We start from the raw sequence: 15,245 nt of genomic DNA on the forward strand, positions 1-15,245 counted from the left end.
AAGAGTCAACACTGTCAAGAATCAACATTGTAATTTTGTTTTTAAAACAGACCTACCCCTGTTTTTAGGCTTGTGATTACAAACAACATAACACAGGTCACTGAATGTTTTACTATTTAGTCATTTGTATCAACACTTACCTTATTCCTATAAGTAGAGCTATGAGCATTGAACAGATAGGATCCGCTATCATTAGACCATAGTTCTGCATCAGTATAGCTGATATGATTACACCAACACTTCCAAGAGTGTCTGCGACAATGTGTAAAAATACACCTACAAAAGAGCATTAAAAAAAAATCAACACTTAAAAATGAAAGGCCCTTAAAAAAGTTGGTGGAAACATTTTGATGAGAACTCTTAAAATCAGACAACAAAATGAACTATGCTAGCAAATTTGGTGTTGATTTAAAGGGCTTCCTGTAAGTCAGCACAGGATTAGGACCTATATCTTGAAGAGTTGCTAAGGCATTCAGAGAAACTTTTTTAAATGTGGCCATGCTATGGAATATTCTTGACTACCACCATCAACTGAACTGGTGACTAAATGTCAGAATAGATTTAACCAGTTAGAAGTCCTTCATCCAATGGCTAGGCCATAATACAGCAGATGAGTCAAATCTTTACCCCCGGTGTTCCATAAGCAACATTTCTACTAGAAGAGATAAAAAAAAAAGTTTTGTCAGCAGGAGCTCTGCGAGATATTTGTATTTTACAAGTTACATATTCACTGTCAATACAAATTAAAAATATTTCTTGCATTAATAAGTTATGATTTTATGTGGGAAAATATAGCTTTAGATTAAAACAGTGAGAGCCAACTCTTTGTAGCTAGCCAAAGATAAGCCTGTGGAGCTCTCTGCTGGCAATTATTGGTACAGTCACAGATCATCAACTGCTGTTAAAATAAGTAATTGTTCACAGCTTGAAGTATTTCACCCACAAACCTATAAATATCTAGCCAGATTAAAAAAATAAAAATATTTGTATTTGATTAAGAAAAACATTTTCAACAGAATTAAAATTAACTCAAGCTAGTTTTTAAATTGTTTGCATAAGGAAATAAACACAAAACACACAGCAACTTCAATATCTTTAGTGGGAGTTTCAATTAAAATTTTTCTGCCAAAATAAGACAGGTAAGATAATTGCATTAGTGTTCATTTCACGATGCATTGTTTGCATAACAAGCAGGAAGATGGCTTCCGAGGTATGTAAAATATTGTAAATAATCATCCAGTATCGCTAAGTTTTATTCATTAAGATAAAACAGGTAAGAAAACCTTGAATAAACAGTCTTGTTAAACTCACATTTCATTCTACTAATTAATATCCTATGTTAAGACCAGCAGGCCAGAAATTTGCCTTAAAGAATTGTTTTTAAATTCTTGTTATACATTTGCTTCTGAAAGACAGCCATTCACAAACACTTTAATGTGCCTGTGGGGAGAGAGAGAAATTTAAAGTAATACGTATGGTGGAAGAGATCAGATAAGACTATTGTCATGCACGTGATATATCTGACAACTATAGGATAACCCCGAGCCACAAAAGTATCCGATAAGAGACACCACAAGTATACATTGCTTTATGTCAAGTACAACGCAAGGAAATAAAGTTACATGTCACATGCTGGCTTCAGTGGGGTTGGTCAGGCCAATGGTGATTAAATAACCAATTTTAAAGTAATTATTTCTCTTATTATTCTTGTTTAAGCTGCCCACATGCAACCAAACGTCCCCTTTGGAACCAGACAAGACCGAGGATGGTGGCAGATATCAGAGAGCCTTTGTGCATGCCCTCCATAGGGAACTGGCAGACCTTGGGGAAGACTAAAAGCATCATTTTCTTAGGGTGATAGAGCATAAGTGGAAAACTAGGTAAATGGGGCCAAAGGCAGTGGGGCTGCAGAGAGGGGCCCACAGACAGTGAAGCTGCACAGCCACTGAGTTTCCTTCTACTCTCCCTGAACAGACTGTAGCAGCTGCCAGGAGGTAACCTTAGCAGTCTTCCCCAAATCCCCTCAATTACTAGGGATCACTCAAGTCCTTCATTCTGAGAGGAGGGGTAGAAGTAAAGAGATGACTGTGGTTCCTGCCCAGCAGCAGACAAAACCATGTAATGGACAGTAGAGAGAACCCAGAAGCTGCTGCAGCATAGCTCACAGAAAGCCGGAGAGCACAAAGTACTAGGGCAGCTTTGTTGTCAGCCCCTACCTAGCCTGCCCAGCGGCTCCTAATTTCCCCCCTCACCCTTCCATTTATTTGGAGACGGAAGAACACAACACCTTCCTGCACAGATGCTAAGACTGCAAGATGCCCATGGGGATATGGGTATAGAGATGTTCTCTACCAGCCCCAATCCCTATTCCCAATATTACATTATAAGAAAAGAATTGATCCAGGTGTCCAGAATGAGCTAAGTTACTGGGGGTTTTGTTTTAATTAGACAAGATGGTTATTCACTCAGCATAGTCTCACTTTCCTGAAAGGTGAAGTTAAGTACTGCAGTCCTCAACCCTTTAAAATCTGAGATATTGGTCAAAGCTTTTCAAATGTGTTCCAGTATGATATTACTTACTATTTCATTACTTTCTAGAGCATGTATTGCCATAGGAGATAGGCACTTGAAATACAGAAATTAGGTCACTTGTATAAACTTTTCACATTGAATTTCTGAAGAAAATAAACCAGACACTTAACACAACTTTCTGTTCATTATTAATACCTTAACAAAGAACACCACTGAATTTATAGCCAGCATCTAAATGGGTCTATTATCTAAACTAACAACCCACTATGGTTATTCTTGTCATACCTTCTAAAATCTGTCTGTTGGATCCTGCAGCCCCTTCAAGAGAGTGATCATCTGTAGAGACAATTATTGGCAAGTTAAGCCAAATGCAATGTATCCTTCTAAACTTATCAATTCTGTTAAGCTTCAGAAAGGAAAACTACTTTGAGTGGACCATAAGGTTATTCATGATGACTAGTGATAACTCTGGCTAGAAAATGTAGTATCTGCTGTACCAGAATGAAGGTAAAGAGCAAGCTGAAATTTCAAGATGGGGGAAGAAGAGAAGGGGAAGCCTGTGTGTGTGCGCGCGCATAGGGGTGTGTGTGTGTATATATAATATATTTTACACACACACACACACACACACACACACACAATACTCCTGTTTATCTGAAACCCCATTATCCAGATCTCCGCAGTATCCAACCCCTTTTCATTGTCCCTCAGCATGAGACACCTGCGGCTGAAGGTATGTATCTCATGCTGGGGGACAAGGAGGGAATTTGGATAATGATGAGGTTCGGATAATGGAGCACAGACCCTCCGCAAGGATTGCAAGGAGGACGACGACGACGACGACGACGAGCAGGAGCCACTGCTGCCCTCGGCTAAGGGGGAGGCCACCTTGCTACTGCATGGTTCCTGTAGCAGTACAGGGAGCTCTCTGCAGCCCAACTGTGGCTTGAGCGAGCGGGTCTATGGCAAGAGGGCTCCCCGTGCAGCCTGGGGACAAGGAATAATAGGGTTTTGAATAAATGTGAATGCACATGCGCATAAAATGTACTATAAAATGCCGATCCCTGACGGCACAAAGTGTGGGGGATTGCAGTAGAGGCTGCAGTCCTGGCAAGGCAAAGCAGAAGCTATACTTTGAACCTTTGCCTACACATGTGAATACTTAGGTGGACACATCTTTTGGGATGTAACCAAGCTGTATGCATAGCTAAACCAATATAACAGGTATAATTTGTTATTAAAGTAGTATGAACTACATGACATAATTTGAGCTGGTTTTGTTAAGGGCTTTTTGAAAAGCTGATACCTTTAAGTTTTCCTCTACACAAACAAGTTTACAGTTAAAGTTGCATATTTACTACTAAAAGTATTAGTATAATTCACAAGTATTAGATTGGTTCTCATTATTGCAATGCTGAATTTACTACAAAGCTTACAATGAAACAACAATTATATACCTTGATTTGGATGTACCACGAGATGCATTAGGTGGATAAGAACATGCCACTAGCATTCTCCTTTTAGAAACATTTCTTCCATATGTGCTGGCTAAAGCAAGCTGCCAGCATCTTCTCATCTATCCACAAAGATCTGTGCCACTAAAACTTAATGGCACATACCATCTCTGGTATATGGCCTTTGTTTTCAGACAGACACTTACCATGACAATAATCCTGATTGTGCGAGTGTCCCTTCCCATGACTGTGATCATGAGAATGCCCATGGCCATGTTTGGATTCATGGCTGTGACCGTGACCTCCGTGACTGTGTCCATGGCTGAGAACACCATTAAATAGAGAATGACTGTGCTCATGCCCTATAAATAAATATCACTGTCAGAATACTGTGTACGTGAAAATTAAAGAAAAAGTATGCTTACATTCATTTCTAAAGTACTTAATATCTACCTACTCCACAAGGAAAATAAAAGATTTTTTTTTCCCATGTAGGTCAGGTAGAGAAAAACTAATACACATAATTCAAAATCTAAATTAATCCAAGTTATGTTGCTGCATAAAATATTTACTGAACTTGAACAAGAAAGTCAAAATGCTTTATCTGTTACTTTTTTGAGCCAAGCCATTTTAGACCACCACTGAAATATCCTGCATACATTTTTGCATGACTGTAACACACACTTCCAGCTCTGTGTGGTGAAAGTGGCCATACTTTTCTGCTGTGTTTATACTATGATTTTTAAAAAATCCATCACATTAAAAAGTGTGTAAAATACTTACACTACTTCCATCTGTCAGGATGAGTTACAGTTCACAGACTACATTAGAAGGCCTGATGTCAGCAAAAAGTCAGAGCAATATTTAACATATAGATATTTGTGTATATAAATCTTGCATTTAATTTGAAAAACAATGCTAAACAATTGCAAGAACTACTGAAAGATTTTCTTCTTAGATTTAAGATTTTTGTTCAGCTATTCTCCTGTAAAATGCTCCACCTACGGCCATTTCAGTCTCCTATTTAAAGAGAAAAATCTTTTGTATAAATGAAAATTCTTGCAAGTCTCTTCCAATAAACTACAAGTTCCAGACATCAGATTAATTTTTTTTGGTTTCCAATTATTGAGAGTTCAATAAGGAGGAAAAATGGATACTATCTTAGTAATACTGAAAAAGCCAAGGCTGTACATGACTCATTAGGCTTGCCACTGAAAGACATGCAACATGCAGACCCTGGTTGGAGGGCTAATTGTAACTGAACACAAATTGCCAAAAAGGAAAGGATAATGAGAATTACAACCGTCATACCAGAGCCATGTGAGTGTCCATGGCCTCCATGTTGAAAAACAAATATTCCTATAAGATTCACAAGGAATCCTAATATAGACACAGGAAGAAGTCTCTCATGATGCACATCAGGAGGTTCCAATGCTCTCTACAAAAAGAAGCAAGTTTAGTGCATCATTTATAATCCTACCATACAATTAGAAGCAACTCCAGAAAATAGACACAGTATTACATATGTGATTTGATGCAGGAGTTTTCTGATACAATATCCAAATCAAGAGATTAATGATAATGAATTAGGAATGCTGGTATTCTAGAAGAATTATGAAAACTTAAAAAACCTCAATACCTATATTTCTCCTTGTTTGGAAGTCATTCACCAAATATTTTGTACGTCTCTTTTCAAATGGTATTTTAGAGCTACATTTCACTATCATCTTCTTCATTATATTCTGTTATGGCATTATTCAGCTCAAAACGACACCAAGATATTTTAGTTCGCAGTTATACTGGGACTATGTAAAATTTTTTCTCAGTCTGAAGAACACCTCTTTTCTCTCAACAGGTGAGGTAAGAGGGACAGCTGAGAGTCTATTTTCTTGGAGTTTTAATTACCCCTAAATCCTATGTTAAAAACTGAAACAAATTTACCAGAACCTATTATGGACATCACTAAAACACTCTGGAATTACTTTTTTGTAGTTAGCGATGCTTCCTCTGACACTGTTTAATCCTGCAAGCATCTCTAACAGACTAGGAAAAGGGCTAAAAAGGAAGTGCCTGCTCATCTAGCATGTGAATGGGTGGGAATGAACCAATGCTCCAAAACTGGACCGCTTATTACCAGAGGTCAGTATAAAAAGATGAGGCCCCCAGCATGGGCCAGGGGGAGCACTCTAAAGAAAAACCTACTCCCACATTCCCAACAGAAAAGGCAAGCTGCCATTTTACCAGGGTACTGCTCTGAGGCCTCCTAGTGGTCTCCCTACTTCATATCAGACTTTGGGTTAGTATTTTTTCTGGCTAGCTTTTGTAGTCTTAGAGTAAAGTTTTCCAAAGCATTTAAGTGACTTACAAGCTTATGTCTCATTAACTTTCCATTAACTAAGTCACTTGTGAAAATGGGACTTCCTGCTTTTGAAAGTTTTACCTTTTGTTACTATCAAACAAATAAGCTACCTGTCAGTAGAATAGAAATCTAAGAAAATATATCTGCAAGTGTTCAGATTGTTACTATGACACATTTATTCAAGACGTCTTCTGGGCAAAAATTAACACTACCTCCTAATAGCATAAAAGCCAGTTTCTCTGCTCACTCATTTTTCTTCACAACACTGATCAACACTACCGCTGCTGTTTGACAAGCTCATCCCTTTCTTTCCTTCTGACAAAGATCTAATCTTAACTTCTTACTTAGAATGCTCTGTCCACATAAAATGCTCATATGGCTTCCTTTTGTTTTCTAGCCTTATTTTTCCTTTAATAATGAAAAGGAAGTGCCATTCCATGGAATACTATACTGGCTGCGGAAGAAAAGGGTAGATCTGACAGAAGTTAGCATCATTCATGCAATCAAAATACGTTATTCTGAAAGCTAATAAACACTGAAAAAAGAAGATATTTATACATGTACATCCAACACTGACTCCAGCTAATTTTCTCTATTCCATTCAGATGACCCAAGTTTAATTGGTTGTGAATAGGACTACTCATCATCCATTACAGTAATGCTTAAGTTGTCCTCTCCCCTTAAATATACACTCCTAAAGAGAAATGCAGCTTCTGCAGAGGTAAACATTTTTTCAGGGGAGATTTATTGACTGCAATTGACCTCAGAACATACCTCAACGCCTTCAGAGAAAATGAAGAATGCTGTGAAGATCAGAAACAGACCATTTACAAAACCAGCCAGTACTTCTGCTCGAACATACCTAGAATCAAATCAGCAATACCAGATGTTACCTCTCCTTTTTATAAACTGAACATCCAGAAGTGTTTAGAGTTTTTAATTTCAATATATCAGAGGCAGGATGGTACCATGAACTGGACTATAGTTTATTCTTTCACCCCTATTGTAGCTATGTAGAAAGGAATTTTTGAAAAGAAAGACTGACGGGGAGTTTTGAATGTCAACCAACCTGATTTTTATTGGCTTGGATATAAAATATAGTAAATTATTTTCCATACTGCAGCAAACACTTTTCAGATGATCTCAAAGTGTATTACATAGGGAGGAGAGAATCCCCATATTACAGATGAGGAAAATGGCACAATATTAAGTGACCTGGACAGGTCTCTCAGAAAGCCACCAGTAGAGTGGAGATTAAAACTGACGTCTCTTGACTCCAGTCCACTGATATAAGGGCTGCCTGCCCTTCACCAGTTGTTTACTGTTTTTCAGATATCAGATCTGTATGAAAGAAATGGTTACTTACCTTGTGGTAAGTGTTTGAGATGTTCTGTGCATGTGGAACCTACTTATGGTGCAGCAGCACCCCTTGCACAGGTGTTCTGAAGTTCAAACAACAGTGTCCAGTAGGGGTCATGCATATACCCTTCATGCCCACATGCCCCCCCTCACAACTTTTTCTTCCTCAGTTCCTTCACTGCCCAGAGTCTCAAGAGGAGTCTCCAAGCAGTGAAGATGTGAGGCTGGGTCATGGGAGTCATATGCACAGAACCTCTTGAAGAATAACAATTTACCACAAAGTAACAGCTTCTTCTTCATGTTCCTGCACATGTAGCTCCCAGTTACAGTAATCAACTAACAGTTCAGTGAAGTAGGCAGTGGGAGCTAGGAGCTTATCTTCCAAGCTGAGCATATCCCAATCAGCATGCATTCCAGATGTTGCTACCAGGGAAAGTAGTGGTTGGTCAGTGGGTAGAGAACCATGTTACTGCTCTACAAATTTCAATGACTGCATCTCTGCTGAAGCATGCTGCCAAGGTAGCTTGAGTAGAACTAGCAGTAACTTGACTTGGTATCTGTAATTTATGGATGACGTAAGAAATCTTGATACAACCCATCTAGATAATCTCCAAGACGAGGCTGCTCTGCCTTTAGATGCACTGCCATTTGCTTTAAGAAGTCTAGGAGATTTTCTGAACAAACTTGTCTTACTAAGATAGTACTAATGTACTAACATCTGGGGATGAGTGAGGCCATGGGGAAAAAAATAGACCAAAGTGTATATATTGATTAGTATGAAGGTGCAATACAATCTTAGGGATAAACTTAGGGTGATGTTGCATGGTCACCCTGTCTGCATGGAACATTGCATATGGTGGATTAGACAGTGTCTGGACTGATCTTACTCTATACGCAGAAGTGCACAGGAGAACACCAATAAATTCTATGGATTGGGATGGAATCAACTGAGATTTCTTTAAATTGATTTTCAGTCCTAACTCTAAGAACAGGCCCAGAATCCATTTTACTGAGTTGGAGACCTGCTGGCTAATTTGCCTCAGATTAACCAACTGTCAAGGTGTGGGTACACAAATACCCTGACAATGTCAATGAGTGGTTACCACCAACAGACGCTTTATGAAAATTCAAGGTGCAGCTGAGAGACCAAATGAGATGACCCTGAACTGATAATGTTCCTTCAGTATTGTAATGAAGAAAAGCTTTGCGTGTAACAGATATACCACCACATGAAAGTGTGTGTCTTGCAAGTTGAGAGTACTGAATCAGTGCATGGGATCTAATGACATATGCCAGAGCCAACAAGGCAAAACTTTGGATTGGCCATATAAACGTTGAGGAGCCTGAGAGCTACTAAAGATTACCACTCCCCCTTTTCCCTTGGTATCAATAAGTAAAGGGAATAAAATCCTTTTCCTCTGAGGTGAAGCACAACTGGCTCTACAGCATGCAGCTCTAATAGAGACTGTATCTTTTGGTGCACAAGACTCACGTGAGGTTGGTCCCTGAAAAGGGGTGGGGGAGGAGGTATGGCGTACCATGGCAAAATTGTAGTGCATACCTTGTTGAATGACCTGCAAGACCCAACAGTCTGTTGTTATTAAAGTCGAGGCATCCTTGCGCGGGCGGGGAAGGGGGGGGGGAAGAGAGAGAGGGGCAGGAACCAAAGGTCGGGGGTGGTATTCACAGATTGGGTTGGCATCCTTGACTGAAGCATTCTATTTGTTGTTGGGATGGTTGAGAAGTAAACGAAGCAGTTGTTTTCTGCTTTAGGAACCTCTGTCCCTTTCTAAACTGATTTAGTTGTTTCTGATGGTGCGAGGATGCAGATGATTGAAATCTCTGTCAAGAGGTATTCTAATATACTGTTACCTTTTAGAGCTGCAAGTATAAAGGCCAAAAGTTCTAAGTATGGCCCAAGAATCTTTCAAAGGGGGCAATGTGTCATTAAACAGGTCTTTTCCATCAAACAGTAAATCCTGTACCATAGTCTGCAGTTCTTTAGGTAGACCTGAGGCAGACAACCAGGAGTCAATCATCATGGCAATTCCACTGATCGAGTCCTTGCGTCTGTAAAGGTCTGCCTGGAGAGACACTCTAGAAATCCAGTGTCCCTCTGAGCAGATCAATTTAAACTCCTCCATTAAATCAGGAGGTAGTTTGTTGGAAAAATCTGCTGCCTTGATCCACTGTATAGTTACTTCTAGCCAACAGAGCTAAATAGTTCACCATCCTGACCTGAAGGGATGTCGAAGGGTAAACCTTGCAGCCAAGGGGACCTTTTTCTCATCTGACAGATTTGTAAGCTTGTTTGGCTCTAACTTATTGTTGTGACTAACGATGATGGCAGTGAACGCGAACAAAAATATTCAGACCCTTTAGGAAGGACTCGATACTTTCATTCAGCCCTTTTCAAAGTTGGGGTGATAGATGCAGGGGGCTTGCCCATAATTCCTTGGCAGCAGCGAGAATCTCTATCAATTGGAAGAGCTATTCTGCTCTGAGCAGCTGGTAGCAAGGTATCAAATAACTTGCATGTCTTGTCCTAGAAATTCCTTTGTAGCTGTTTCAGGATCATCCCACAGATGAGGTTTTATCTGGTGTAAGTATAGAGAGGTGTACGTGAAGGGCTATTGTGAATTTCTCCACACTCTTCCTCAAAGGATTTTTTGATTCCATATTTGGTTGAGGTATTGGCAGAGAACAGGGTTTTGATGGCTTTCTCAAGGAGATTCTTGGGAGACTAAAAGACTTGGTAGCCATGAATGATGAGTAGACCAATAAGGCCTTAGTTGAAATCCACAGGCAATGGGCTTAAGGAGGCTGTCCCCAGGGAATGAAAGCTGATTCTTCCAATGGGGGTCTAAAGGTAGAGTCCTTAGGATAAACTATTTTATCCTAAAGCTTAGCTCAAGAAGGAGACTCACAGACTTTAAGGTCAGAAGGGACCAATATGGTCATCTAGTCTGACCTCCTGCATGATGCAGGCCACAAAAGCTGACCCACCCACTTTCCCTTAACTCAGCTGTTGAAGTCTTTAAATCACGATCTGGAGACTTCAAGTTGCAGAGAATCCTCCAGCTTGCGACCCCTGCCCCATGCTGCGGAGGAAGGTGAAAAACCTCCAGGGCCTCTGCCAATCTTCCCTGGAGGACAATGAAGGTGGAGAGGTTCTGGAGAATGGTCCCTACTGGGTGCTTGGGAAGAGTCACAGATGACAATGAAGAGTCTTCAGAGTGGGGAACTGCACTAGACGGCATTGCTGAAGTATGAGGAGTAGACAGTTTACCATGATTATGGCTCCCGGAATGTAGTGATATCTTCATGATCGGTATCCTGGGTTGTCCTGATTTTCAGCTGGAATGAAGACTGAAGGGAATAAGCCAATAAAGGGGAGCATAACTCTGGAGTTATTCTGATGTCATCCATGTCCCTGAAATGGAGAACTGAAAACATCTCTGGCAGCACTTACGAGAAAGAGGAGGAGTCTGGTACCACTGCTGACAGGTTCTTCTTGCCTGAAAATTATAGCCTCAGCACTGCAACAGCCCATACCATCCTAGTGGCTCCCTGAGCTGGTACTGAGGAGTTAGCATGCAAGTGCCCTGGTACAGTAGCCTCTGCATGTACCGGGGTATGCTATGACTGCTGTTGCTGCTGCAATGGCACTGAGGAAACCAATGCTGAAAAGTCAGTCCTTGATCTCTTTGGGCTGCTGAGGGAAGCTGGTTTGGCAGAGACGCTTTCTTCCTTGGAGATATCGGCGCCAATGCGGCCTTGAGCACTTCCCTCAGTACCCGTGACACTGCCTTTTATCTTTTGCAGTACCAAAGAAGGGGAGTGCAGCCTAACTGCAGGTTTGCCTACATGGTCCCTGGGCTTGTGGATAGCTGGAGCGTTTGCCTGTTCAACTGGACGAGCTTTAGCGCTCTTAAAGGAGGAGTGATGCCTCTTAGGAGTTACAGAAGTCAGCATTACCTCCCTAGTCTCTGGGGCACTGCCATTAAGCCCGAGAGTCCTTGAAGCTCTAGCATGTCAGTCTGATTGAGGTCCCAGAGTTTTCCATTAGAAAGAGACTCAGTCTGTTTTCTCTAACTTTCTAGGTGCATTTTATAAAAGCTGTGCAGACATCCCCTCAAAATGTGCTACGAGGCCTCCCTGCTCCCCCCAAACAAAGATGACAGACTGTGTCCTTTCCTGCAGATGGGTACAACTTGAATCCTGGCAAGCATGGAATAAAGTCTGAAACTGACAAGGTAACTGACTAATCTTACTGACTGTACTAAACTTAAAAATAAGTTTATTGTTTAAACTAAGTAGCCAAGGACTAAATAACAAATCCTAAATTATAAGGCTAATAAATTGTAACAGTAACAAACTATACTAACAGCGAAATAACAAAATGTCCCCACTCGCTGCCGAAAAGCAGTTAGAAGGAACTGAAGATGAACGGGTCATGCTGCCCCTTCATGCCCTGGAGGAGGAGCAGGGTGAAGTACACCAGTGGGCATGAAGGGCTCCTGCACAACCCCTACTGGAGAACTCCTATGTAAGCGATGTTGCTGCACCGTAAGTGGAATTCACGCGGAGAGGAACTAGAATAAAGCTTTTCTCAGTACTCTCAAATCTTCCCCACTAAGATCAGCCACTAAAGGGAAGAGTATTTTCATGCTGCAGGTAAATGGTTAGAGCCATGAAAGCAATATTTTGGCCACCATTAACAGTTTTATATGGATAATTGTTCCCACTAGAATGTGAGCAAAAAGTTAATTTTCACTTAGGGCTGCCACTGGTGTTTTTAAAATACGCAACCAGTGTCAGTGTTTCAACCACTCCAAAAGCAAGCAGAATCAGTTTAGCGTGGTATGTAGTACTCCAATACAGGGAATATTCAAGTTAAGACTGGGGGAAAACAAAGTCCAAAAAGAAAAGCTGTTTCAACTTTGGCTATCACCCATTAGGGTGGATGCTAGCAGAAAAAAAAAAACAATCAGTAGCAGCTGAACAATATGCAATGTGACATTTCGTTTTGCAACATGATTTGTGTTTCCATTAATATCAATCAGCAAACAGTTCTTGGAAGTGTCTTAAACTTCACCCCAGAAACATAACACTGTAATTTTATTTATAAATTATGCTACACTTCTGTAGGAGACACACTTGGCTACTTATGTGCCAGTTTCATGAAGTTCAAGTTTAGTTCAATATTCCCCCCCCTTTTTTTTTTTTTTTTTTTTTTAAATGAACAGTTAATTTCAACAGTTTCCCCAAAATTTTTCAACAAAAACTAGTCATGCTACACTTTCCTCAGACATGGCAACAGGAAGTGCTGTCTATGTACTTATGAAATATATTTCCTATGCTATAAGAAGCTAAAATTTCTTACCCATATGAGAAAGCATCATTTGATCGCCACTTTGAAATGACAGAAGCTGCTAATCCGGCCAGTAGAGCAGTACAGTCAAAGAACATATGAAAGGAATCTGATATTAGACCTAAACTGGAAAGGAGAAGAAATATTTCAGTTAGTTCCATAAGGCCATATAAAGTTTGAAAATCAAAGTGCTTTTAACACACACCCCACCTTAGCAGTGCACACTCCTGTTCTTTTTGTGTCTGAGATTATAAATGCTCATTGCGAATTACTGAGCAACCTGCAGGTGGGGGGCTATCTGAATCTGGCTTACCTATTACAGAACTCCCATATAATGCCCTTAACAATAGTTATGATGCTTTAAACAACACATGGAAAAAATTCTACTACTGGAAAACAAGGTTAGACTTCCTAAGTCTGTATATATAACATTTAGAAGCCAAAGTTAAAAGGGTCATTATATGCTAAAAACCCCAACAGGGTTTCATGTTTTCTGTCTCAAGACTTGATCATAGTCACTTAGTTACAGGCAAAAAGATGCTTGCTTTTTTAAACTGCCAACTCAATCTAGAATTTAAAAATATATAAAAGAAAACAATCTGATTGTGCATCATAGAATAAAGATATGGCAACTGAAATTTAATTCTCTCAATATAAGAGTCAGAAAAGAAGACCACTTCCTTCCCCCCTCCAATAACTCCATTGATCCTATTGTGCTAGTAGGAGAAAAATGTGTCAGGCAAAGCAAACACGTGAATCATTACTACACTGGTTTCTCTTCAGATCGTATAAATCTTTCGCCTTTTACTATTGTGGCAGTGCCTAAGGATTCTAAACAGAGATTAGGGTACCACTATAATAGATACTGTACAAAAGCCACCACAAAGACAGTCCTTGCCGCAGAAAGCTCACAAACAGATGATTGACCTTCCAGATAGTGGAAAGAAAGCAAGGCGGAGAGGACAACATGAAAGTAGAAACAGGTTCGTTGGTACAGGCAGTATGGATAGACTAAAACCACTTTGATTAAAATTGGAAATTTAAATCATTTAATAAATCAGCAAACAGGAAACCTTGATTTAAATTATAATTTTATTTTTGTTTGTACTCTAGTTCTTTAGGAAAAGATTGATTCTCATTGGTTGAGAACCATTAAAATACTGATTTGCAACTAAATATAGCCTTTATATTATATTTGGTGCTTCTTTTTGCTAACCAGGAGGATATATTATACATTTATTTAAGCAAATATAGCTTAATTTACATGTATTTAGATTCATAATATTTATACTTATTATGTACGGCAGAAAGGGATCTAGGGGTTATAGTGGACCACAAGCTAAATATGAGTCAACAGTGTGATGCTGTTGCAAAAAAAGCAAACATGATTCTGGGATGTATTAACAGGTGTGTTGTGAGCAAGACACGGGAAGTCATTCTTCCGCTCTACTCTGCTCTGGTTAGGCCTCAGCTGGAGTATTGTGTCCAGTTCTGGGCACCGCATTTCATGAAAGATGTGGAGAAATTGGAAAGGGTCCAGAGAAGAGCAACAAGAATGATTAAAGGTCTTGAGAACATGACCTATGAAGGAAGGCTGAAAGAATTGGGTTTGTTTAGTTTGGAAAAGAGAAGACTGAGAGAGGACATGATAGCAGTTTTCAGGAATCTAAAAGGGTGTCATAGGGAGGAGGGAGAAAACTTGTTCACCTTAGCCTCTAAGGATAGAACAAGAAGCAAAGGGCTTAAACTGCAGCAAGGGAGGTCTAGGTTGGACATTAGGAAAAAGTTCCTAACTGTCAGGGTGGTTAAACACTGGAATAAATTGCCTAGGGAGGTTGTGGAATCTCCATCTCTGGAGATATTTAAGAGTAGGTTAGATAAATGTCTATCAGGGATGGTCTAGACAGTATTTGGTCCTGCCATGCGGGCAGGGGACTGGACTCGATGACCTCTCGAGGTCCCTTCCAGTCCTAGAATCTATGAATCTATGTTAGAAAGTGGTGACAGGCATTTCCTAGTGATTAATTTTTACTTCTTATTTGTGTCAAGCTCTATTTGGATGGAAGTTAAATTCATTTTAAAATGGTAGTTATTAGTTAAATAAAAATATCTTAAATGTACTTGATAGGTAAGACAAATGTTTCAGAAAGATTTTAGATAAAAAGGT

The 15,245-nt window shown here is 39.9% G+C and overlaps 1 protein-coding gene across 3 annotated transcripts in view; it reads right to left on the reverse strand.

Moving 5' to 3' along the window:
• Positions 1-15,245, reverse strand: part of LOC112108751 (zinc transporter 7) — a 51,835-nt gene that overhangs the window by 24,277 nt on the left and 12,313 nt on the right. For 2 of the 3 annotated variants that reach the window (XM_026655985.2, XM_026655986.2), the window contains exons 3-8: positions 13,091-13,204; positions 7,120-7,207; positions 5,298-5,424; positions 4,193-4,348; positions 2,818-2,868; positions 141-276 (exon numbers count right to left, since the gene is read on the reverse strand). In XM_026655985.2, the coding sequence (XP_026511770.1) occupies positions 141-276; positions 2,818-2,868; positions 4,193-4,348; positions 5,298-5,424; positions 7,120-7,207; positions 13,091-13,204 (672 nt within the window). The remainder of the gene's footprint in view (positions 1-140; positions 277-2,817; positions 2,869-4,192; positions 4,349-5,297; positions 5,425-7,119; positions 7,208-13,090; positions 13,205-15,245) is intronic. The other variant, XM_024202975.3, reaches the window with a different exon arrangement.

Source organism: Terrapene carolina, unplaced genomic scaffold (assembly GCF_002925995.2).
Source record: "Terrapene carolina triunguis isolate 2854851 unplaced genomic scaffold, T_m_triunguis-2.0 Scaffold211, whole genome shotgun sequence".
Classification (NCBI taxonomy): domain Eukaryota; kingdom Metazoa; phylum Chordata; order Testudines; family Emydidae; genus Terrapene; species Terrapene triunguis.